Raw genomic sequence first — 23,236 nt, 5'->3', positions numbered from 1 at the left:
AATCATCCAGAAGTGATATAGTCTGGGTGTGGTGAAACCTACAGGAATACTTAGATAGTAAACTCTTTGGGAGCAGACCATCTTCTCCTTCCGTGTTTGCACAGTGCCTGGCACAATGGGGTCCTATTCATGACTTGGGCTCCTAACACACATAATGATGATGACTGATGTTTAAAAATCCTTAAAGTGCCATTTAGTGCAACAATCTCCTGCCACAACAGGGCACAATACCCAAGCAGGACCACAATGGGGGCACTGCATTGATTACTAATCCTATCCCATCCTTGAATCCTTTACACCAGCACCCTCAGCAGGCAATCATAGGGTTGGGAATTTCAGCAAGCAGCAGAGAGCTGCTGTGCTTGCTTATGATTTAACTTAAAGGGGGTTTCCAGGCCTGGGCCAAGTTCTTAAACCCAAATTTATCCTGGCTTAAAAAAAAAAATTGCTAAACCTTTGAGGCAGATCCTCTGGATCCTGAACGACACACATCCCCACCCAAAGTTATCACTACTAAAAGATTTCATAGAAGCCCATTTTTGTGGGGTTCATTAAAAAAAAAACTAATGTTTTGTGCTCCCCCTAGTGGGTCTGAACAACAATGCCAATTCCTGCAGAGCTCAGGGTGCACCAAACACAAAGCCAATGCAAAAAAAAGGCGCAGCATTACAAGCCGGAGTTGTTGTTAAAACAAAACAAAACAAACCTACTGCATCCATTCTAATTAGACTCAAAACCCACCAGGGGGCAGAGGCTGGGCCGGGGGAGGAGAATGCCAGAGGAAAGAGATCAAATTGGCAAGGAACAAAAAGATGTTTTATCTCTGCCTGCTGCGTGGGTTTCGCAACCAATGCCAAGCTGGAAACAATATTGTTGGGTTTTTTCCCCCCTAAACGTATGTGACAGCATCCCTTTCAATAGAGGACATTAATGGTCTGTATGAGGACTTGCACAAATCAAGTGAGAGCAAAACCTGTGCTCCGTAGCAGAGTTTGCAAGCTGCAGGGCAGGCTGTCCTAAGGATAGAAATGCAGTCAGTTACAGAAACAGCCCTAAAAAGGGTAAGTAATCATAGGATTGCGCTGACTCCAAATCACAAGCAGCATCAGGGAATTGGGTGTGGGGCGGTGGGAGAGGGAGAGGAGGGGAGAAGATTCTTCAAATTAGTTCATGCTGAAAATCACTCTAACAAGGTGAGATGTTTCTTTTCGCCTTTTCATTAAAAAAGTTATCTTATAAATCAAACCCCTTGTTCCTGTGCTTCAGGTGTCGGCTGAGAGAAACTCCTTTTCAATGGCCTAGGGTCCACTTATACAACCTGCTGTCTCCACAGGTAACACGTCCAATTACATGAGCTTTGTTTTCTGTGGTTTTTACAAACAGATCTTGACTCTCTTTTAAAAAAAAACATCCTCCGTACAGGCGTTAGTAGCTCTGCTCTTACAGACATATGCATTTACCGAATGCTCTCTGACTAATCCACCAGCACACTTCTGAATGTGTCTCCCACCATTGGAACAACACACTCACACTCCTCTGGGTACCTTCATGCCCTCCGTGTGACTCAAAAGGAGCACATGCTCCCTTTGTAATGTGCATTAGAGAGGTTTCCAGCTGAGAAAGCTCCTCCTACTATCTTCTGCATGAGCCAAGCAGGGAACGTGTAGGGACAATTCCTCTTAAATCCAGAAGGCTGGGTTTGAGTCTCGCACTGGCACAGCAAATCCAGCTTAGGGTTGCCACCTCTCCTCATGTTTCCAGGATCCTCCCACTAATGACAGGTGGTCCCACTCCTGGCACACATGGGTTGTGGGATGACAAATGGCCCTGAAAGAATTTTGATGGCCTACAAAACGTGACAACGTTTAACCAATTGCCATTTCTCAGAGTATCACAAATGTTATGCTGACAGGTGCTAATGGCTGGCAGCAAGTGAGTCTGAGGGCTTGTCTACACTGGCACTTTACAGCGATGCAACTTTCTCACTCAGGGGGGTGAAAAAACACCCCCGAGCGCAGCACCATAAAGCGCCAGCGTAGACAGTGCCCCAGCGCTGGGAGCTGCGCCCCTCGTGGAGGTGGGTTTTTCAGAGAGCTCTCTCCCAGGGTTGCGCTGCGACCACACAAGGCACGTTAAAGCACTTTGGCGTAGCCCGTGTAGCTTAGCCCTTAGGGTGGTCTACACTTGCAGAGTCATTGCGCTGTAAGTTTCACTGGTGATAGAGAACCAGTGAAAGAAAAGTGCTGGTTTGAATACTCAATTCCTCCGGTGTCAGAGAGTGTTTACATTAGCAGCACTTCCATCGGGGATGAGAGCAGCGCTCTAGGGCAGCTCTTCCACAGCGCAGCTCTCTCCAGTTTGATGATGGGTCTTGTGGGAAGTAGCGCGTGATCTCGGGGCATCCTGGGTCCTTCCACAGCCTCCGCTCCCCAAACACTGATAAGCTCCAGTAGCTCAGCAGTGCTCCAAGCAGGGGATCGTTTGCTCCGTGGAGCAGGCATTGTCACCTGGCCAGATAAGTGAGCACTTGCCAAGAATTAATTTGCAAACTGGACACCATCAGATTAGGCCTGAATAAAGACTGGGAGTGGTTGGGCCATTACAGAACCTAAACCTAATTTCCCCACTACTAATTTCTCCCTACTGTTACTCACATCTTCTTGTCAATTGTTTATAATGGGCCACTCATTACCACTTCAAAAGTTATTTTTCCTCCCTTGGTATCCTGCTGTTAATTGATTTATCTTGTTAGACTGACCTCACACTTGGTAAGGCACCCCCCACCCCCCTCTTCATGTATGTATACCTGCTCCTGTATTTTCCACTCCATGCATTTGAAGAAGTGGGAGTTTTACCCACAAAAGCTTATGCCCAAATACATTTGTTAGTCTCTAAGGTGCCACAAGGACTCCTTGTTGGGTGTTTTTGCTGATACAGACTAACACAGCTACCACTCTGAAACCTGTCACTTGCCAAGAAAACAGGAAGGGGAGTTTCAAAGTTCCTGGGGCTTTACATGCAGGACCGGCTCCAGGCACCAGCGAACCAAGCAGGTGCTTGGGGTGGCCAATGGGAAGGGGAGGCATGTCTGGCTCTTCAGCCGCAACTGCCGAGGAAAGAAGCAGCACAGTTGAGCTTCCGCCGAATCACGGCTTTTTTTCCCCCTTTTTTTTTCCCCCCCTTCGCAGCTTGGGGCGGCCAAAAAGCCTGAGCCGGCCCTGTTTACAGAGTGAGGGGTGGATGTCTGTTTACCTGGCAACAGAGCAGCAGAGCTGCTGGCTAGAGTGGTCACTTAGGCACTGTGGGATATCCTCAGGAGCGTAAAAACTGTGTATACAGGAGGAACGTGTCTTCACTTGCACCTCACCGGTAACAGTTGTATGCCTCTCATGGAGGTGGTTTTCTTTTTGTGGTGAAACTTCCGAGTTTCACTGCAAAAAGTCATTGGCAAGTGTAGCTGCTCCCATGGTCTTTGTGCAAAAAAGGGACTTTTCCCGCCTTAAATGGCAAGTGTAGACATGCCCTTAGATCCTAAGGCAAGCGTAGGCCTCATTAAAGCCAACAAGTGTGTCCTGTACCCTCCTTTAGGTTCAGCAGAAGGAGCAGTCAAGCCCCTTTATCTAGTAAGAACAGCTGCAGGCAAGGGGAGGAGGAAGGGAAGTGTTTCAGGTACTAGGCTGCATGGCAGGTCAAAGTGATGCTGTGTGAACTGAGGGGTTTTCCAGGTTGCAAATGCAGGGGAGAGGCTGTGTGTGCTGGAGGCAGAAGGCCCGGAGAAAGAGTTATGAGTATCATCACCCTGAGAGAACGCAGAAACAGAGCTTTTTGGGCACACACCTCACTGGAGAGGCAGACGGGGATTTTGGAGTAAGAAAATAGTTGGCTGCTCTTATTTGTTCCTTCTGTGTGTTCCTACCTACTTCAACAACAACAAAAAAATCCATCAAGAATATACGTGACTCAGATCACTGATTTCTCATTGGAGCTGAAACAACCCTGCAAGGCCTCAGACTTTGGCTAATCGCTTGGGCCAAAGGAAGAGCAATAATGTGCGTTCCTATGGGGCCCACCATCCAAGGATCTCAGATATCCATGGCTTAAGCCTCACCCCAGCCCTGGGAGTAGGGAAATATTACCCTCCACGTTGTGTCAAGGAGGAAATTGAGGCACAGTGAAGGGAAGTATCTTGCCCAAGATCACAAATCTGTGTCACAGCCAGCAAACCTCCAGCAGGGGAAGTGGAGATTGACTCCACATCCTATGAGAGAAGCAGCGACCTGCTGGGTTTTGCCAAGCAAGAACTCACCACTTATTCACTGCTTGTTGCTAATGATGCTCAAAAAGCAATGATCCAAGGCTAACATATTCAAACACAGGACACCCAAAACAGAACACATTGCCTATGGTTAACAGCCTCACAGTGTCCATTTCAGCAATGTAGACATGCACCACCACCCTCTGCTGAATGGAATCAGAACTATTCAGCTCTGTGTCTTAGGCCCTATATGGTTAAAAGCTATTGGAGAGTCTCCTGTAGTTCAAGAGGCAGGGGCTGGGGCATTTGGAGAGGAACTGATTCTACATAGAACATTTCCCCAAAAGGTTTTCATGAGGCATCAACAGCTCATTTAAAGGAAGAATATCATAGGGTGAAGGGGAATTGTTCATGGTTCAAACACAGAGCAGCTGGTGAACAGAGCAGATCACAGTATTTTGAATGACGTTGCAAATTTTGTGGGAAAAAACATGAAAAAAAAATCTTTCCCTCCATGAATTACATCTCCCCCCACCAGCTCTCCTGTTCTGCGGCCAGGTATTTAGATCACAAAACCACCACCATGAATGACACTGAATGGGATATGAGAGTCTCAGCAAAGAAGTCAGAGAGGGATGAATGAGTTATGGAAACAAGCTACTTTCTGGCAACACACAAATACCCCAGAGGTGATTCCTCCAATGGAGGCATGAGCAGACAGGGCTTGGGGGGGGGGGGGCTTTTATTGCTTCTCCCCTCCCCCCACGGAAGAGAAGTTATGCAGCCAGATCCTGCTCTCAGACAAGTTTTGTTCACTTGGATGGAGGGAGTGACTCCAGTGTCATTTCAGTTCTTGAATCAGGCCCTTGGTCTCCAAGGCTGTCAGTCTGAACACCAGCAATCAGCTCACTCCCACCCCTAAGAATGGGCAGCCATGCTTTGACAACCACACCCAACTACAGCCTGAACCAGAGATCAGCAGCCAGATCAAGAGAGGAAAACAAAGCAGGAGTGGCTGTGACATAGGAAACAGCTACCCCAGGCAAATGGGGGGTGAGAATAATGTGGCTCATGGTGAAAGAGAGATGGATGTGCCGTGCCTTATCGGCGACTGGCTGTTATTCCAACTAGCTTCCTGATAACATAAGAAGCTTAATCAACTATGCAAATGACGGCCTATCTGGAGACGGGAGGAAATAGAAAAATAAACCCAGAGACTGTGCATTAAACTAGCCCATGAAATAAAGAGGGGAGAAAAGAGGTTCCTTCTTTTGATAAAATTCTTTCAAAAGATTAAATTAAAGCAGAATTAATTAGGAGAATCACACTTAACCCAACTCTCCATAAGAGGGCTCAGCAGGCAAGAGGCAATCAAGTGAAAGACAGACGCAAGAGCCACTAAAAGAGAAAGCCAGCCAAGGAGAAAAAAAATCAAACAAAAAAGTTCACCATTTTTGGCTGGGCCATCTACCTGGGCGCTAGATGGAGCGTTGGACAGCTAAAGAGCCCCGCTTTGTCATCCTTGGGAAGCTGGAGGGGCAGATGAAGAAATAAGCTGATTACTTATTATCCCATCAAATGGGAGGATAGTTGGGTGGGAGAAGCCGGCAATGCAGAGACCATTGGTGCCTCGGTTCTTCTTTGATCCCACTGCCCCACGGTATCCTGTGGTGTATCAGTAGGAAGGCAGTGCATGGTTATCCACAGCAGGAGACTTGCATACCACAAGGAGCAGACTGTCCAGCCCAGCAGCCTGCATACCCCATGGTGCCTGCAGCGTAGCACGTGCTGCAGCACATAGAACCCCACCTGCCCAAAGGAACCTGAAGCATTGCTGCAAACCATGGCATTCCTCAGCGCATGGCCCACAGAGGCCTGTAGGGTGCAGCACCCCCCGTGGCCAGCAAAAGAGCCCACCGCAGGGCATGGCCAACTGTCCTCTCCAACCTGAGAAAAGCCCTCACGGCATAGCGCTCCGGCTGCCTCCAAAGAAGTACCCTACATGGCATGGCATCCTGTCCCGCCTTATCAGGAAGAGCCTGCCCCATGGGTTAGCCTTGTGACAACTTTGGCTGCTTTGGCGTTAAGTCAGTTGAGTTCAGTCAGCAGTTTACCATGGGAAAGCCCTTGGTGCACTATCACCTGGCCCCTGCTTCTCTCACAGCCAGTGGTCCCTTTGATTCTAATGATTCTGTTGGGCTGGCGTTTTTAAGTAAAAAGGCATGATGCAGCACTGCCAACACAAAACACTTGGTAGCAGCAACAGCCAATTGCCTCTAGACTTTGAAGTACAGATTGGATCTAGGGGAGTTATATTGTCATCCGGAAGTCTCATTGCATGGCTCCGAGACGCCATCTCCCATGACACGCCAAGGCGCTTCTGAATCAGAGCCTCGGGGGAGGGCGGGGCGGGGAACAGGAGCACGCAACGCACACAAGACAGAGAAAACAAGTCAAGGAAGTGCTCAGCACACACAACCTCTCAGCACCTTGATGGCTGGATGGTTTAATAGCTAGGGGTGCTTCAAGGGACCCAGGCGATGCTCTGTGCCAGAACCAGCAAATAGCTTCTTTCAAATCCGGTTCTTGCTGGGAACTGTAAATCCTTCACAGTGGATGGAAAGGAGTTTTGCTGCAGTACTAGGCACCATGAGGAACCTTGAGGCTTTGCAGTATGTTGCACATACAGGCTGTAGCTGGAAGGGTCAGAGTTCTAAGCAGTGCAGTGATGTAAATGATGGTGTTGTGTTACATGCTGGGTGGGAGTGGTAACTTGCACTGACTGGGCACTCAGCAGATGTCCAAAACAAGTGTCACGAGTGTTAGTTTGGTGCCAAGGATCAGCCCTGTGGTTTGTAGATTAGATTTCGAAATGGCAAGGAATTGATTCCACAACAAATTTCTGCAACCATGGAATTGCAGCATACATCAGGCACTGACCATGGGGGAAAACCCTCTTCTCATGCAATCCCATCTCCACCTCAGAGGAGATTAGGGATAGTAAAGAAATGGGCCTGTCCTGAGATGCTGAAACAGAAAGAGGAAGTGGAACTGGATGCCACAGGGGTCTGGTAATGGGACACACAAGCCTATATCTATCTAGGTCCTTATATTGCACCCATCACCCTGGTATCCAAGTGCCTCTCACCTTTAGATCATGCTGGAGTACAACCAAATGCCATTACCATCCGTGGCTTTTAAGAGGCTTTCATGGACCAAATTAGTGGGTCTCACTCCAGTTCCCAGTAAGCAGTCACCCACGTAAACCCCATCACTGCACTAATTGGGCTCTTCTGTTGGCAGATTCAGCACAGGTGTCAAGGACTGGATGGGCCACAGAGACTGAACCACTCTTCTGAAGCATATGGGCCATGGAGATGGAACTACATTAATTCAGAGAACCATAAACTCTTACAGGGTCACACATCTTTCATAATATGGCTCTACATGTTTGGAGGATGAAGAGAACTTTCAGAGGTATCAATAAATATAACAGAGAGAGATGCATCGTCTAGCTCCATCACCAGCAGGTAGAATAATTCTCAGACTCCAGCTGAGGTCAGAAGCTCAGAGGAGATGACCTCTCAGCAGATGTGGGCGACTTCACACTGTTATTTTGCATTGCAGTCAAGGCCAAGTCACCAAATATTTAAAAAAAGAACTTTCACAAATCATACTCCCTCAAAGCAGAAGGAAGGAGAAAAGTTGTTTCTCTGCTGACACCTTGCATGGAGCCATCTGCAACCAAGTGGCCTCCAGGGAACATCAAAACCAGCTCATCATCAGCTGCATATTCAGAAACCCAATCGCATGGATAAATAGTAAAGGATCATTGTGTTTACCTGCAATTAATGGGAACTCACCAACTCCACATGACAAACCTGGGAGTCTTTTATTTGCTCAGTTTCTTTGGACACAGATGGAATAAGGGGTGAAAAGAAAAAAAAATTCTCCCTCCTTATACAAGTGCTTTAGTATTCTGCAGCCGTGCTGCCCAATTACACAAACCCCCACACAGCCACCATTACCACACTCGTTCCTCTGCTGTTTTCCCGTCTCCAAGAGCTATTTATCCTGGTAAAATGTTGTTGAATAAATAAATCTATTCCTCCCCCTACACAGCTACAGCACCTGGTTACAGTACAGCCCTGTTGAGAGAGTTGGGTGGAAATCACTCCCTGCAGGGTTGAACTGATGCAGTCCTCACTCCAGGCCAAGCCTCAACCCCACAGGCACATAGAACCTCCATTCTGCTTTGCATGGTCATCTGCCCTCCCTAACACTAGGGCTGGTTGATTTGCAGCTTGGACATAGCTTCCTTGCAGTCTATAGATTGATATATGCACAATTCTAGGGCCCCCACAGAGTTTCAGCGACCACAGGTGATCAGCTCTTTGGTTTTATATCTCTTCCAAAGACATATAATCTATGCAGGGAATTTATAAGGCCACAGTACCACATATCTAAGCACCTCACAATCTTTAATGTATTAATCCTTACAGCACTCCTCTGTGCAAGTTAAGTATTATCCCCATTTTACAGATGGGAAACTGAAGCCCAGAGAGGCAAAGTGATTTCTCCAAGGTCACACAAAGTCTGTGGCAGAGCAGGGAACCGATCTGAGTCTCTCATGTCTCTAACCACTGAACCAACCCTCCACTCAGCTCAGTGGTTCATGCATTGGCTTGCTAAACCCAGGGTTATAAGCTCAATTCTTGAGTGAGCCACTTAGGGATCTGGGGCAAAATCAGTCCTTGGTCTTGCTAGTGAAGGCAGGGGGCTGGACTCAATCACCCTTCAGGGTCCCTTCCAGTTCTATGAGATAGGTATATCTCCATAAATGACACCAGCTTTCAATTAACATCTCCAGTTTCTAACATGTGCTTTTGCCAGGGGGGATTTTCCCTCTAGACCACTTTGCTTTTTGTCCTTTTTATCTCTTCATTCTGTTTCATTCACTCTTTTTCCACTCCATCTCTAGCTTGGTTTTCTCTTTTCTTTCTTCTTTGTTGTCTTGGTTACATGGCCAGATTCTTGATACATGGCTCGTTTTCATTCTAATGATGTGTTCTTGTAAAGCACAATATTTTACTTCAATTGTCTGTCACTGGAAAATTCCTTTGACGGATATAACATTTCTATATCAACTAACTGATATTGCTTTATGACTGGATAGTTTGCAGGGCTTCCACAAATGGTGCATCTTGAGAACCTGAGATATGATCTGTATCATTTATATAAAACACACACACAAAAACCAGTACATTCTTAACTGCAGAGAAACAGGGTTTCTCCAAAATGGTCTGCTAATTACTTGCAGCAAACCTTTCAGTATCAAGAAGGAAATAGATTCTGCACCTTTAAGGTAAACAAGTGTATTATAACTCCATCCTTTATGCAATATTGCTCACCCAATCTGGCTGACCCAGAAACGGATCACCAGGTATGGTCCTGCAGGTTACATTACACCAGCTGTCTGGAGGGTTGGAAGAGCAGTAAAATACCATCGTTGCTAGGATCTATTGGGAGACAGGCACTGGGAGACCCTAGGCCTTGCTCCATAGGTTCATCTGAACCTATACAGGTTATTTCAGAGACTGATTTGCCCCAAGGAGGTATTTCTCTAACCCCAAATCAAACACTATGCTAATTGGATGGGTTAGCAGTGGCAGCATCGATGGGGAGAGCTGGAACCAGGTCTCTCGGCCACTCCTCTTCCTCTGCTATTGAACAGGACCTCCAAGGTGACAAGACCAAACCAACTGTGAAGCCCCAAAAAGCAGGCGCCAGTTAGCCCCAGGTGAAAATCCAAGGCTCTTGAGCAGACCTAGTGGCAAGGTCACAGGCCTGCAATGCGAGGGAGCAATGTCTGAGCGTTGGACCGGCCTTATAAATTTCCCATGATGTGTGGGATCTGGAAGGGGAGGGAACCTCGTTTCTAAGCTCAGAGCCGTTGCTCACTGGCCACCCTTCTAGGCTGAACAAGAGTCACAGAAGCAGCACTGCTGGGACTCGCATCCTGTTCTCTTAGCAAGAGGGATGATGGAATGAGAGAGATTTCTGCAGGGAATGGGTACCACAGATTTGCTGGGCCAAAACAAATAAAAAGCATTTCCTGGGCTAATGCAGCTTTCTGCACACTGCATGGGGAAAGCTGCCTCTCAAAAAGACACTTCGTTGGCTGACTGCTGATCCCAGCCCCTGTGCTCCTGCACTGCTCTCACATCCATTCCCTGTTAGCTACAGTCTGCAGAACCTTATTCATGTTTAGTCAACATGGAACAAAAGGCAGCTCTCCAAGGTTCTCGTCAGCAGCTCAGCTTCCCTCCTCTGATTCTTTACCCTAAAAGGATGCTCCTGGTCTCCACCACACACTGTAAAAATAAAAGCCTTCCCTGCCTGTATGCCCGGGTTTTCTATGCTCCCAACAGAAAGAGCTCAGTTCCTAGAGTCTGTAAAATGACCTGCAAAGGAGGAGGGAAAGGAGAGAGCTTGTTCCTTATTTTGCATCTTATGATACATAAAGAAGGTACGAAAGTGTTGGGGGTGGAACCTAATTTTGTTTTTTTAAACATTTGTAATTCAGATCTCATCTCCCCTATTTTTTCCTAGCAGACACTATAGGCTGTTGGAGAATTAGCCAGGTTATGATGACATCACGGATAACAGGGAAGTGAAAAGTAATTAAATGGTGGAGGGGAAAATTATTTTTACTCAAATGGTTTTACAGACGACTTAGCTTGTTTGGTTGAGACCATTTCACTCATGTCTGAACACACCGCAGTAAGAGAAAAGTACTCTTATTGATCATTCAACAGCCCTACCCCCCTTTAATTAAGGACTGAAACAGTTCCCAACGAATATATCTTGGTGCTCCAGGGCAGACCTCCATGGGAACAGGGAAGGCTGGACCAGACTTGACATGCCTGATATTTCTAAGATAAAAAGCAAGCAGAAGATACCTGTGACCAAGTTACTTCCCTCACCCTGCTCCATACACCGTCCACAGAAGTTGTAATAGGTCACCAGTTAACGCCCTCCCCCTCCACCCCTCCCACACACATACACACACAACCCACTTCCCCCCCTACACACACACTCTCCCTTGGGGTTCACTTTTATTCACAAAGGGAATTCAAAATGAAACAAACACAAAATGCAGCCCAAGTCTTCTTCCCAAGGTTGGCAGCTTCCAAGGCTCCTCCATGAGGACGGCTCAGTACACATCCTAGTTCTCCACTCTAGAGAGCCGCTCCCACACCTTTATATTCTGATGTGGCAACAATGCACAGTATTTCGCAGCAGGAACATCCTCCGGCTCTGTTATTCAGGCAAACACTACCAGCCTGTTCCTGCATCATATAGGGCTCTGAAAGGGGGCACAGAGCCCATTTTTAGCATTGGAAGGTTACCTTTAATGCCTCTTAGTAGCTGAAGAATAAAACACCTGCCAAAACCACTCATAAAAGTTTTTCAGTCTTGGCTTTAGCTTCAAAAGATAAACACTAGTGCCTCATATAATAAATGACAGCAGCTGTTACAATACAAAGCTATAGCTAAGCCATGGACATGTACAGTTCATTTGGAGGGTACCTAGTAACTCTGAGAGGGACTTAAGCCCAGATACCGTAAAGAGAGTATTTATTTATATGGCGTCGACCATGGTTACCCAGTAAACACAATGCTTATTACCTTTCAAACACAGCTCTTCTTTTACAGAAATCCTTCTCCCTTTGCATAAACCACACATTCAGCCTTACCCAGATAAAGCAACCACTAACTTCCCTGCTAGGTTTATGGTAAAAGCATGTCTGGTCACATCGCTCTGAAGGAACATCTCCAAAGCGTGAGTCATATTTCTTAATAACCCACAACGCCAGTAAGTTCTTCCTCCACAGCGCACACAGACACCCTGTGATCAGCCTTTTAATTAGACAGTCTGAGCTGAAAAAGTTTGTACTTGGATCTACGCTACACCAAAGTCTGAAGGTGGCTAGACCCACAGCCATGCATCTTCTGGAAGGTGCAACATTAGAAGACTTGTCCCCTCAGTCATGGCAGCCTAATCCCTCAGACCTGAAGTGCAATCTTGCACCAACCAATACAATTCAACTCACAAAATAGGTAACCATGCACCAGGCCTATAAAATGCTCCCCATTCAACTCGATGCAGCCAGTCTCCATAGCAACTAGCAGCACTGACAGGAAAGCCACACTGGACCAGGCCTACCTTTTTCATCTTGCCACTTTTGGTGCCCACAAACGCCAGTGAGTGGTTCTTGTAGACGTAGGCGATCACGGATGTCATCCTGTCCCCGTCTTCGGTGAAGATGGGGAGTCCTCGCACCATCTCCGATACTCCCAGAGGGGCATTCATATCCAGGCCGCAGAAATTGTCATCAATTGTTAACAGCTGTGAACAGAAGGGGGAGGCAGAGAGAGAGCATGAGGCCATGTACATGGATTACTAATACAGGAGTACCTAGGGGGCCCCAGCCAAGATCAGAGCCCCATGCCAGATGCTCTACAAACACTCAGTTAGAGATATTCCCTGGCCCAAAGATTTTACAATCTAAAAGAGACAAGACAGACAAACAGCCAGGGATGCTGGAATGGGGGCAGCTGGAGCCCAGTAGTTTTGGGGAGCCATGGACCATCCACCTGACCCTGAGAGCAGCCCTGGCCCATGTCCTTGCCCCGACAGGCTCCCCACCCAGGGAAAGTGGAGGGACCCAGGCTCTCCACAGCTGCCCGTGCAGTTCTTACCATGGCTGGGCTGCAGCTCCAAGGTCCCACCCCTAACCGGAGCCAGGTCAGGATAAGAACCACACAGACAGCTGTGGGGAACCTCGGATCATCCACCTGCCCTGGGCGGGGGCCCTAGGGCTGGGGACAAAGGCTGCTCTTGCGTCCCCCACCCCCATTCTGAGCAGGTGCAGGGTTGTGGCTTCCCGGCCCAGCTTCAGCTTCCGGCTTGGCCAGGGGTCGGGGGCTCTTTCCCTTTCCCCACTTTTGGGAAGGCAACTAGCCCACTGTCACAGCAAGTCAGTAGTACAGTCATGCATAAAACCCAGGGCCTCCTGAATCCTAGTGCAGTGCCCTACCCACTGGACCACATCACCTCATCCTTTTGCCTATTAGTTTATCATTCATGACCTAACAACCAAGCCCATGGTCTGTTAAGAATCTCAGCTTAGATATTCCCAGTTTGTGTCTGAAATGCACATAAAACACAAGGGACTCATTTCCCAGAGCTGAAGAAGGGCTCTGTGTGGCTCGGACGCTTGTCTCTCTCACCAACAGAAGCTACTCCACTAAAAGATAGTACCTCACCCACCTTGCCTCTCTAAGGGAATCAGAGTCAGAACTCCTGGGTTCTATTCTCGCTCCCCCAATCACACAACGTGAGCTTGGTCAAGCCAGCTAACCTCTCTGGGTCTCAGTTTCCCCTCTGTAAAATGGAGGTCACTAACACCTACCCACCTCAAAGGGGGATTTTGAGGAGGATTAACTCATTAAATGTCTGTAAAGCACTTTGGGCCCATGGAGGACAGGTTCTGTAACTGGAGCTCTGTAGTGGCTCTCTCTTTATTTCCAATTGCTGAAGACATCTGTAAAGCCCTAACAACCTGAAAAACTGCCCTGCCCACTTATACACCAGCCACTACAATCTGCTGGGCTACTACTGTCTCTTTCTGGACTTGAACGCCTCAGGACTGGCAGCAGAGGACCTTCATATTTGGAACTTGGTCCACGAAAGCCCAAAGTGGACAGCCATCAGAATACGGTGGAAGTTGTGAATACATTTGGTTTAGCATATGGTTGGGCTTCTTTGATGGTGCTTCCTAGAAGATCAATAGGCAATGCATTCGCTGCAGCAGATAGCACTGGCAGAGGCATCTCTTCTACCCTAGCTTTAGGCAACACAGTTTGTTGAGGAGGGCATTGGACTGGATGTTAGGAGACCCTATCCTGTTAACAGAGGTTCTCTTCTTTAGCTCTAGTAGCAGCAATACGCAGCAAGGGAGGTTTAGGTTGGACATTAGGAAAAAGTTCCTAACTGTCAGGGTAGTTAAACACTGGAACAAACTGCCTAGGGAGGTTGTGGAATCTCCATCTCTGGAGATATTTAAGAGTAGGTTAGATAAATGTCTATCAGGGATGGCCTAGACAGTATTTGGTCCTGCCAATAGGGCAGGGACTGGACTCGATGACCTCTCGAGGTCCCTTCCAGCTCTACAATCTATGAATCTATGAATTTTGCAGTTCTATCAGTGCTGGTGTTGCGACATTCCAGTTGGTCATGGCACGCTAGGTGGTGACATGGAAACAGCCCTAGATGGCCAGAGTGTGGTGTATAATAGCACATTTGCCAAGGCAATAGGTTCTATGAACATGATTCATCAAAGCACTTAAGCACATGCTTAAATGTTTTGCTGGATTGAGGTCTACAAGTGTTAATTAAATAAGTGCGCAGAATGTCTATCTAATTTTCTTAGATCAATAATAAATGATCATGAGCATTACTGTTATATTTGCTTTATATTTGCTCATATCTTCCTTGACACATAGACAGAAATTACTGCTCTTGCTTGAGTTCCCTAGCAATAAAAGCCTGCAGTTGATCAGCTTTGTCCTCACCTGGCAATTACAGGGAATAATTGCAGATGGTTTTATTGAACAGGAGAGTAATGTGTCCTAAAAATAGTTATAAACATACAAAGCCCCCCGCCCAAAGCATTTAAAGAGCTATTAGAAAAGAACAACAAGACCTGAGCTCTAGCCTGTTACAATCAGTAATCTCTGGGGACTGTACCTTCAGAGTTAAAACATCAACTCAGAGAGCAACCATGGATCAAATCTTAGGGCTCCATGAGTCACAATTTGGGTGCCATGAGTTTACATGCTAGTAGACAATTTAGCATAAAAGGTATGTGGCCAAACTCCAAAGGCCAAATTCATCCTTTGTGTAACAGAATTGTACACGGTGATTACCCTGTAGAACTCAATGGAGCTAGATACCATTGGGACGAAGACCCTAGTAGTATTTGAACAAAGTTTGAATATTTATATGGATGGGAACATCAACAGTTGCATTGAATAGGATAAAAAATATAAATAGGATATAAATAATCATGCTTCAGGGACTCAGTCAACCACTAACTGCATGGGGTCAGGAAGAAAAACTATGAGTTGATTATTCAATAGCTGTCTGCTACTGGGTTTGTTTCTGAAGCATCTGGTTCTGGCCATTGTCGGAGACAGGACAGCAAGCTACATGGACTGTTGGTTTGAGGTAGAATGGCAGCTCTTATGTTTTAGGACGAGTAAATTGCACCAAAATTCACTTGCAATCAGGCACAGTTGGACCAGAACCCTTAGCGAACCTTGCAGTTAATGTAATTGATGTTTCACATGTGTAACAAAACCAGGCCCACATTTAGCCTGGTCCACTTGTCAGACAGGCAGAGAGGGAAATGAAGAAGTCCCATCCTATTGGTGTGAAAAGAAAATCCCCCTATTTCTTCTCATGGCTTTGAAGAAAGAAGGGGGAACCTATTTTGCCACTAAAATGATGCATTTCATTAATGGGAACCAAGACACTTCACCCTGGATCCAGGTTATGAAACCCCACCCAAAACATCAGGGTTGGCAGCAGGCAAGCACTGAGAGGTGAAGGCTGGTTGGCACGTGATCCTTAGACATGAGGTCAAGACATCACTGGTATATCTACCTGCATACTCCACTCACCTCACTGCAGCAAACACTGACCTGGCTGGCTGAAAGAGCTTAAGGGAAGAAGGGACCATTGTGGTCATCTTGTCTGCCCTCTTGCATGATGCAGGCTGTAAAATCTCACCCAGTGATTCCTGCACTGGGCACTAGCTAGGGCCAGCTCCAGGTTTTCTGCTGCCCCAAGCAGCAAAAAAACAAAAAACAAAAAAACGCGGCAGTGCGATTGCGCCGCTCCACTCTTTGGCGGCAATTCAGAGGCTGGTCCTTTGCTCTGAGAGGGACTGAGGGACCCACCACCAAATTGCCGCCGAAGACCCAGACATGCAGCCCCAATAGTGGCCGGAGGCCCACCCCTTGGTATTGACCGCTCCAATAGACGGCCCTGGCATTAGCTCAACCAGCAGTTCTTGAGTACATCTCCAGATAAGCGGAGACTGAACCCTGAACACTGTGACTTATTTCCTTCTGGTTGAGACTGGACCTAGCTCCAAATGAACTTGCATTTTGCATTGAAATCAGATCAATGTCACACTTTTGTCCAATTTAGATGCAAAACAAAAGGTGAAAATCTGTTGATTTCATCCAAGCTTTTACAAGCAACACAGTCTGGTGCTCGAGGGTACTTTACAAGAATGAAATGCCTGCTATCATCCTCAGAAGAGACAGCTGCAGGACCAGGGTTCCCCACAACATTCTCTAACCCTGCCGGACCATGTCTAGTTCCGTCTCCATGGATCAATCACTTTCTCTGACGCAAATGCCAATAAGGCAATAATAGGGATACTCTTTGCTGTGCAGGCAACTGTCCTCTAGGTCCGAAAGTGAACTGAGGCTAGCAAGTGAGACACACCACATGGTCATGATTTTCAGCCAATATGATTCTTTCTCCAAGATCGACTGCAGAGATACAAAAAAGTCCCCTATCTATATCACTACCCAGCCCCTTACAGTTGTGGCTCTCAGCTATAGGGTTTATATCTTATACACAGCTAAGACAACAATATACCCGTCTCTTTTAGTCAGGAGAAACATAAAAGTAAGTTCAGATTTAGGCTGGGGCGGTCAGGAGCTGCGAGTACAGGTTTATTTTCAATTCCAGACACTCCTAAAGGCAATATAGAATAGCCGGGCTAAATTCTCCAGAGCCTTCTCAGCGAGACAATTTTGTATTAACTACTTTTAAGAACAAAAACTGCAGCTAGTGCATTAAAGCACCAGGAATGCCAGATGTTCCAGCATGGCTGTTGGTCGAATTAGGACATCTGAAAGATGCAAAAGGACATACCCAGGGAATGGGAATAGGATCAGTGTCTTGCCCTCTCTCACTCACTGTGTCAGTTCGAATCCAGCCTAGAAAATCATATTATGAGCTGAAGCCAGTTGTGTGACTGAGACATAGGACTGGACTCTAGGAAATTGGGGTTCAGTTCCTGGCTCTGACACAAACAGTGTGACCTGTGGCAAGTCACTTCATCTCTTACTGCCTCAGTTTCCCACGTTTAAAATGGGGATAATAAGAGAACCCTCCCTCCCCGGTGTATTCTGAGGACAGATTAATTTGTACGGTGCTATTAGAGCAGTGGTCCCCAAACTTTGAGAGTCACACACCCCACTTCCGCCATCCATGCCTCCCAGCCCTCCCTGGAGCCAGGGCCAGGAGTGGGGCCATGGCTCGGGTTGGGTGAACTGTGACACAAACAGGGATAAGGGGCTGGGGCCACAGCTGAGGGTGGGTCTGGGGCCGGAGCTGCAGCCAGGGACCGAGGCTGAGGGCAGGGCAGGAGTAGAGCCACAGCCAGGCCATGGTGGGGACTGGCAGTTAGGCCCGTGGCTGGGTGCGGCTCCATCCCTGATCCCACCCACAGCTTAGACGCCAGGCTGAGAATGCAGCCCCTGCCAGGGGCTGAGGCTGGGAACAAGGCTGGGAACAGACACATGGTCAGGGCTGAGGGCAGAGGCAGGAGCAGAGCCAGGCCACTCTGGGGACTGGCAGCCGGACCCCCAGCCAGGTGTGGAGCCACGCCGCAGCTGGGGATGGGGCCAGGCACAGGGTCAGGAGCTGGGGCTGCAGCTGTATGTGGGGCCAGAGCAGAGCTAGGAGTGGGGCAGGGCTGGGTGGCGCTACCCCCCGCCTCCATGGGGACTGGTCCGACCTGCCGCCCCCGCCTGGGGACCACTTATACCCACGGTGTTCTATAGATCTGAAACACTGTCACATGAAATAGTTGGCAATTGCCCATTAAATTAACAAGGAGGCAGGACTGTTCTCTAAGCCCTAGCAGCTCCTGCTCCAGTTCAGGGCCGATGCACATTGGCAGGACACTTGGGGATACTCTCACTGCCTATTTTCATCGTCCCCATTCTGTGGAGGGATAAACAGGACTGCAGTGTGCAGAGCTGCCAATGGGACATGCTGGCTTAGGAAAATCAGGAGGATGTGCGAAGAATGGTTTGATTTAGTGAGGGATTCTGGCAGGATCGTGATGGTCCCTAGATTAAGTCCATTAAAAAGAGTTCGAAGTCCTCCTGGAAAGAATGACTTTGCTGGGCCAGCTGTGGCTTGTGCCCATCTCTGCTCTTGCTAGGGATTGTCAGGGCCTCCAAGAACTTGAATGCAGCAGAGGGATTACAGTTCTGACTCACCTCTTTCCACCACCTCATCTGATCCCACAGGCAGAAGAGAGCAACTTGGCCAAGCTTGCGGATTTAAGTGCCAGATATCAGGGAGCCCGGCCTGAACGGTAGCTGCAATAAATCTCAATTGTCTTTTAAACATCTGCTTTAGCTATGTGTCTCTAAACAGCCCCAGATAAAGAACACTGCCTAATCCATATTTTGGGGAAATCCTACAGATGGGATTAGCTATCCCCAGTTCCGCCTCGTTTTCATTTTGGCAGCATCTCTCTCACTAATCAAAGCACAGAGCAGCAGAAGGGCCTTTTTCCAGGGATCTCAACAGTCTGCAAAGTTATCCCAGAGATTCACTGGGGATCAGGCTGTCCTCAGTGGCCAGGCCTTGCTTTTGATTTACAGCTAAGAGCTGGAAGTTCTCTCTTTATACAGTGGCTGGTACTTGGCTACTCACACAGTTATCACGGGCTTGGCTACTGCAGTATGCATGCACACACTTAAGCTGGTCATACTTCCAGCACAGCCGACCCCAACAGCCGATAGGAATACAGATTCAGCATCAGAAGGCATTTGGGTCTTTGCAAGGAGATAACAAGCATCTCTTCCATCGGCTGATTTCAAGATCTTTCCAACAGAAAGTATCAAAAAAAGGCTAATTTGGGGAGATAGTTAAACGACAGGCAGGACAGACGCTCTAGGGAAATCTTTATCCCGTGTTTGCAGGGATATGGACTGGAGGGTCTAGTAAGTCTGTTCCATCTTGTGGGCTAGAAAGATGGAACACATAAGCCACTCGCCGAAGAAAGCATAGACCACCAACCATTCTCTTTAGCAGTTAACATGCAGCCAAATGACACCCAAATCCATCAGCGCCCTTCGGCAAAGGAACTCTGTGATTCAATGGGAGTGGGACTGGAAGCCAGCATTTGGCATTACATTATAATTACAAATTGCACTTAGCTCGTGCAACCACAGCAATGCTTACTGTGCAATTACATGTCACTGCATACAAATGACAGTGCAGTTACAGTTACTTTACCAATTACAGAGCAATTGCACCCACTATGCTAAGAGGTTTTCACCTGTAATTCAGGAAGCAAAGAAGGGGATGGGGAGGGAAAGTTACTCTAATTGACTAGGGTTTGAACAAACGTTGGGTTTTTTGGCCTGTAGTTTAAGCGTAAATTCAAGGATTGGTGGCAAGCTTGCAGAGCACTGTACAATCTTAAGGTAGCACATACTTGCATTTATGTTACCGTTCTGCTCCCAGCACATGGCTTGTGCAAGTCTATCCCATGTACCTCACATTGTAAAAACTGCAATTTCCTGAAGAGGCAGCTGCATTTCTTATGGAGGCTAGCAGGTTTCGGTCAATCTTCAGGCCTTCTGCTAATAGAGCTGGGCTGATTACTTGTTGCAAATAATCATCTGAGAGTCACTCACAAACCCATCCTGATTTCCTGACTAATCAATGTTTGTGGAGGCATTTGGATGAACAATTTTCAGCTATGGAGCGTTTGCAAACTCGTCCCTCTTTCTCGTGCATGGTGTGGGATTGGTCACGAGTCACAGGGTAGTGGTTCCACATCAGAAATGAACTGGGAGCCAGCGCTGCAAAGCTAACAGTGAAGCAAGAAGCTGTGTTCTGCACCAGCTGAAGCTTCTGAATGACTTTCTAGGGCAGCTCATTGCAGTCATCCAGTCTGGAGGCCACAGAAGCCAGGATAACTGGTGCTTTCTGCAGCAAGAGAGGGTCATGGTCACCTTCCAGCTAAACAGAGAGAACAGGATACTTCCAGCCACCATTAAAAATCAAGAAGTTGAAGAGCATGACAGATGTAACCCCATCATGTTAAGTACGTACCACCCATAGATGGCACACCTGTGCCCTACCCTCCAGATGCATCCCCTACCAATCAGCATCACCAGCATGCCTCAGTCAACTCATTTTCAGCCATGCCTGTAGCTTAGCCAGACACTGGGAAAGCAGACTGGCTGCATTGTCTGAGCCTGATGAGAGATGCGGAGCTGAGTTGGAGGCTCCAGGATGTTTTCTTAGTGGACAAGGCCTCCACGTTCCAAAACCCAAACACCATGATTGCATCACCAGAGAGGCTGAGGATCTGAGACCAACTTTTCAGCAGCCAGGCCTTCCTTTGGCAGGTACAATTTGCACCCACAAAAGCATAGGTGCTGGAACTAGGGGTGCTGCTGCACCCCCTTGCTTGAAGTGATTTCCATCATATACAGGATTTACAGTTTGGTTTAGTGGCTCTCAGCACCCCCACTACACACATTGTTCCAGCACACCTGCACAAAAGAAGCTGGCCTTGCAAGCCCAAGTCTTGGATGGTAACCCATCAAGCTACACAATCACAGGTGCAAATCAGGTCATCAGAATGCAACTACTAGGACTTGTGCCTGCAGTTCATTTGCAGGCATGAATTCTGTCCACAAACCACAAGGCCAAGTGACATCTGCAGACTAGCTAAAAACATACCCTGAATGTGCGAGGAACCTGAACTCCCCATTTGTGCCCCCAAAGTAACCCCTGCCACTCAGGGTTTGAGAAGCATATGGCTAAGGTGTGGTGGGGAACAGTGGTTCCAGGGCTCTCAGCCTAGTACTTCCCATGAGCTCTGAAGTTCACTGATTTTTTTTCATACTGAAAGAGATTATTGACTGGAGAGAGACTCCCTTTGAAGCTACTAAGGTCTATTGAGTAAATATGCATTTAGGAATCTTTTAAAAAGTGAAGTATTGATCAGGTAAGCTGCAACAGGTCTCTTGTAAGAACATATCCCAGCAGCAAAGCTGTGTATTATATATATGATAGACGGTGGCACTTCACTTTCTTTAGTGCTGCTGCAGTCAAGAGTGTGGTGCTGTTGCTCCATCATGGAGAAGAAAAGTCTCTTGCCAAAAGGAACTGCTCTGCATAAGCATGAAACTGCTTTCCAAAGAGGGAAAAGCCCTGTTATAGACAGCTGCTGCATTCCACCCCAGGCTGCATTTCAATGATAGACTAAAGGATTCCTCTATAATTCACTCTTGTGAGGCACTCAGCTGCTACAGTGATGCAGGCAGTAGAAGAACCAGAATGGAATAGAATAGATTGTGTGGGATCCTACTATTATTTTATATTATGGTAGCAGCACCTAGGGGCCCATGTCATGGATCAGAGCTCCATTGTGCTAGGTGCTGCACAAACACAGAACAAAAAAACCCAGCCCTGCCCGAAAGGCCTTAGACTGTAAACTCCTGTCTACATTCGAGACCTTACAGCAACACAGCTCTACTGACAGAACAAGGAGCAATGGTTTCAAGTTGCAGTGGGGGAGGTTTAGGTTGAATATTAGGAAAAAAACTTCACTAGGAGAGTGGTGAAGCACTGGAATGGGTTCCCTAGGGAGGTGGGGGAATCTCCTTCCTTAGAGGTTTTTAAGGTCAGGCTTGACAAAGCCCTGGCTGGGATGATTTAGTTGGGGTTGGTCCTGCTTTGAGCAGGGGGTTGGACTAGATACCTCCTGAGGGCCCTTCCAACCCTAATATTCGATGATTCTATGATTCAGTTGTGCTGCTGTAAGATTTCTTGTGTAGCTGCTCTATGCCGACAGGAGAGAGCTCTCCCATCGACATAATTAAACCACCCCCAATGAGCGGCTGTAGCTATGTCAGCGGGAGAAGCTCTCTCACCGACACAGTCCTGTGCACATTACCACTTATGCTGGTGAAATTTATGTCGCTCAGGGGTGTGTTTATTTTCACATCCCTGAACCACATAGGTTTTGCTGACATAAGTGGCAGTGTAGACATGGCCTCAGTTCCTCTCTCTCTCCCCTCCCCTTCTAGTGTCTCCCTGGCAAGGCTTACATATAGCACTTTGGGATTGTTCAGGACATAAGCAGCTACATATGTATAAGATGTTTTCTTTTACCAAATATGAACAGTGACGTGATCATTATTTGGATGAGCTTTTCAGTTATGCATGGTGGGGTGGGGAAAGACCCCTACAATGGCCTATTTCTGATTGATTATTCTCAAACACGGACCAGCAGTCTAGGCGTTAAACCTGGCAAGATGCTGCTCACCCTCAACTCCCCTTCCAGGAAATGGCAAACACAAGCACTCAGCACCTGTCAGGATTGAGTCTAGATGCCTCCCCCAAAGCCAGAACTGGGAGAGATTCTCCACTGAATAACAATTACTATAATTATTATTTTGTTATACAGACAAAATGATAATTTGGGCTGCAAAGTGCTATGCGTGACAACGGGACTATACAAATTAAACAACAATGCTGCTTTGCATTCATATAAACACCTTCACCCAATGATCTCAGAGCTGTTAAAAAACATTAATTAAGCCTCACAACAGTGCTGGGAAGTTAGCTTAAGGACTGCTGTGAGCAATGTGTATGTGCTCTTGCCTTTTATCTGATACAAGCAAAACAGCTCATCTGTGTGTCAAAGGCCCTATATTTCTAACAGGTAACAGAGAATTCCTTTTAGTTCAAGTACTGTGCTTTTGGGACAGGAAGAACTGAGTTCTCTCTGGCCTTAGCATCAACTGAAAGTGAATTTAAAGAACCCTAGTTATCCCTCTAAAAAAAAC

General features: G+C 47.2%; 1 protein-coding gene across 5 annotated transcripts in view; it reads right to left on the bottom strand.

Moving 5' to 3' along the window:
- The window catches only part of PLXNA4 (plexin A4), a 703,772-nt gene that overhangs the window by 616,789 nt on the left and 63,747 nt on the right, over positions 1-23,236 (bottom strand). For 4 of the 5 annotated variants that reach the window (XR_007772140.1, XM_050936769.1, XM_050936771.1 and 1 more), the window contains exon 3: positions 12,486-12,668. Coding sequence is in view for 4 of the 5 variants with exons in the window: in XM_050936769.1 (XP_050792726.1) it covers positions 12,486-12,668 (183 nt within the window). In the remaining variant the exon portion in view is untranslated. Of the gene's footprint in view, positions 1-11,032; positions 11,191-12,485; positions 12,669-23,236 lie in introns of those variants that run through there. The other variant, XM_050936772.1, reaches the window with a different exon arrangement.

Source organism: Gopherus flavomarginatus, chromosome 1, assembly GCF_025201925.1.
Source record: "Gopherus flavomarginatus isolate rGopFla2 chromosome 1, rGopFla2.mat.asm, whole genome shotgun sequence".
NCBI lineage: Eukaryota > Metazoa > Chordata > Testudines > Testudinidae > Gopherus > Gopherus flavomarginatus.
This window is presented reverse-complemented; position numbering and strand designations above follow the sequence as displayed.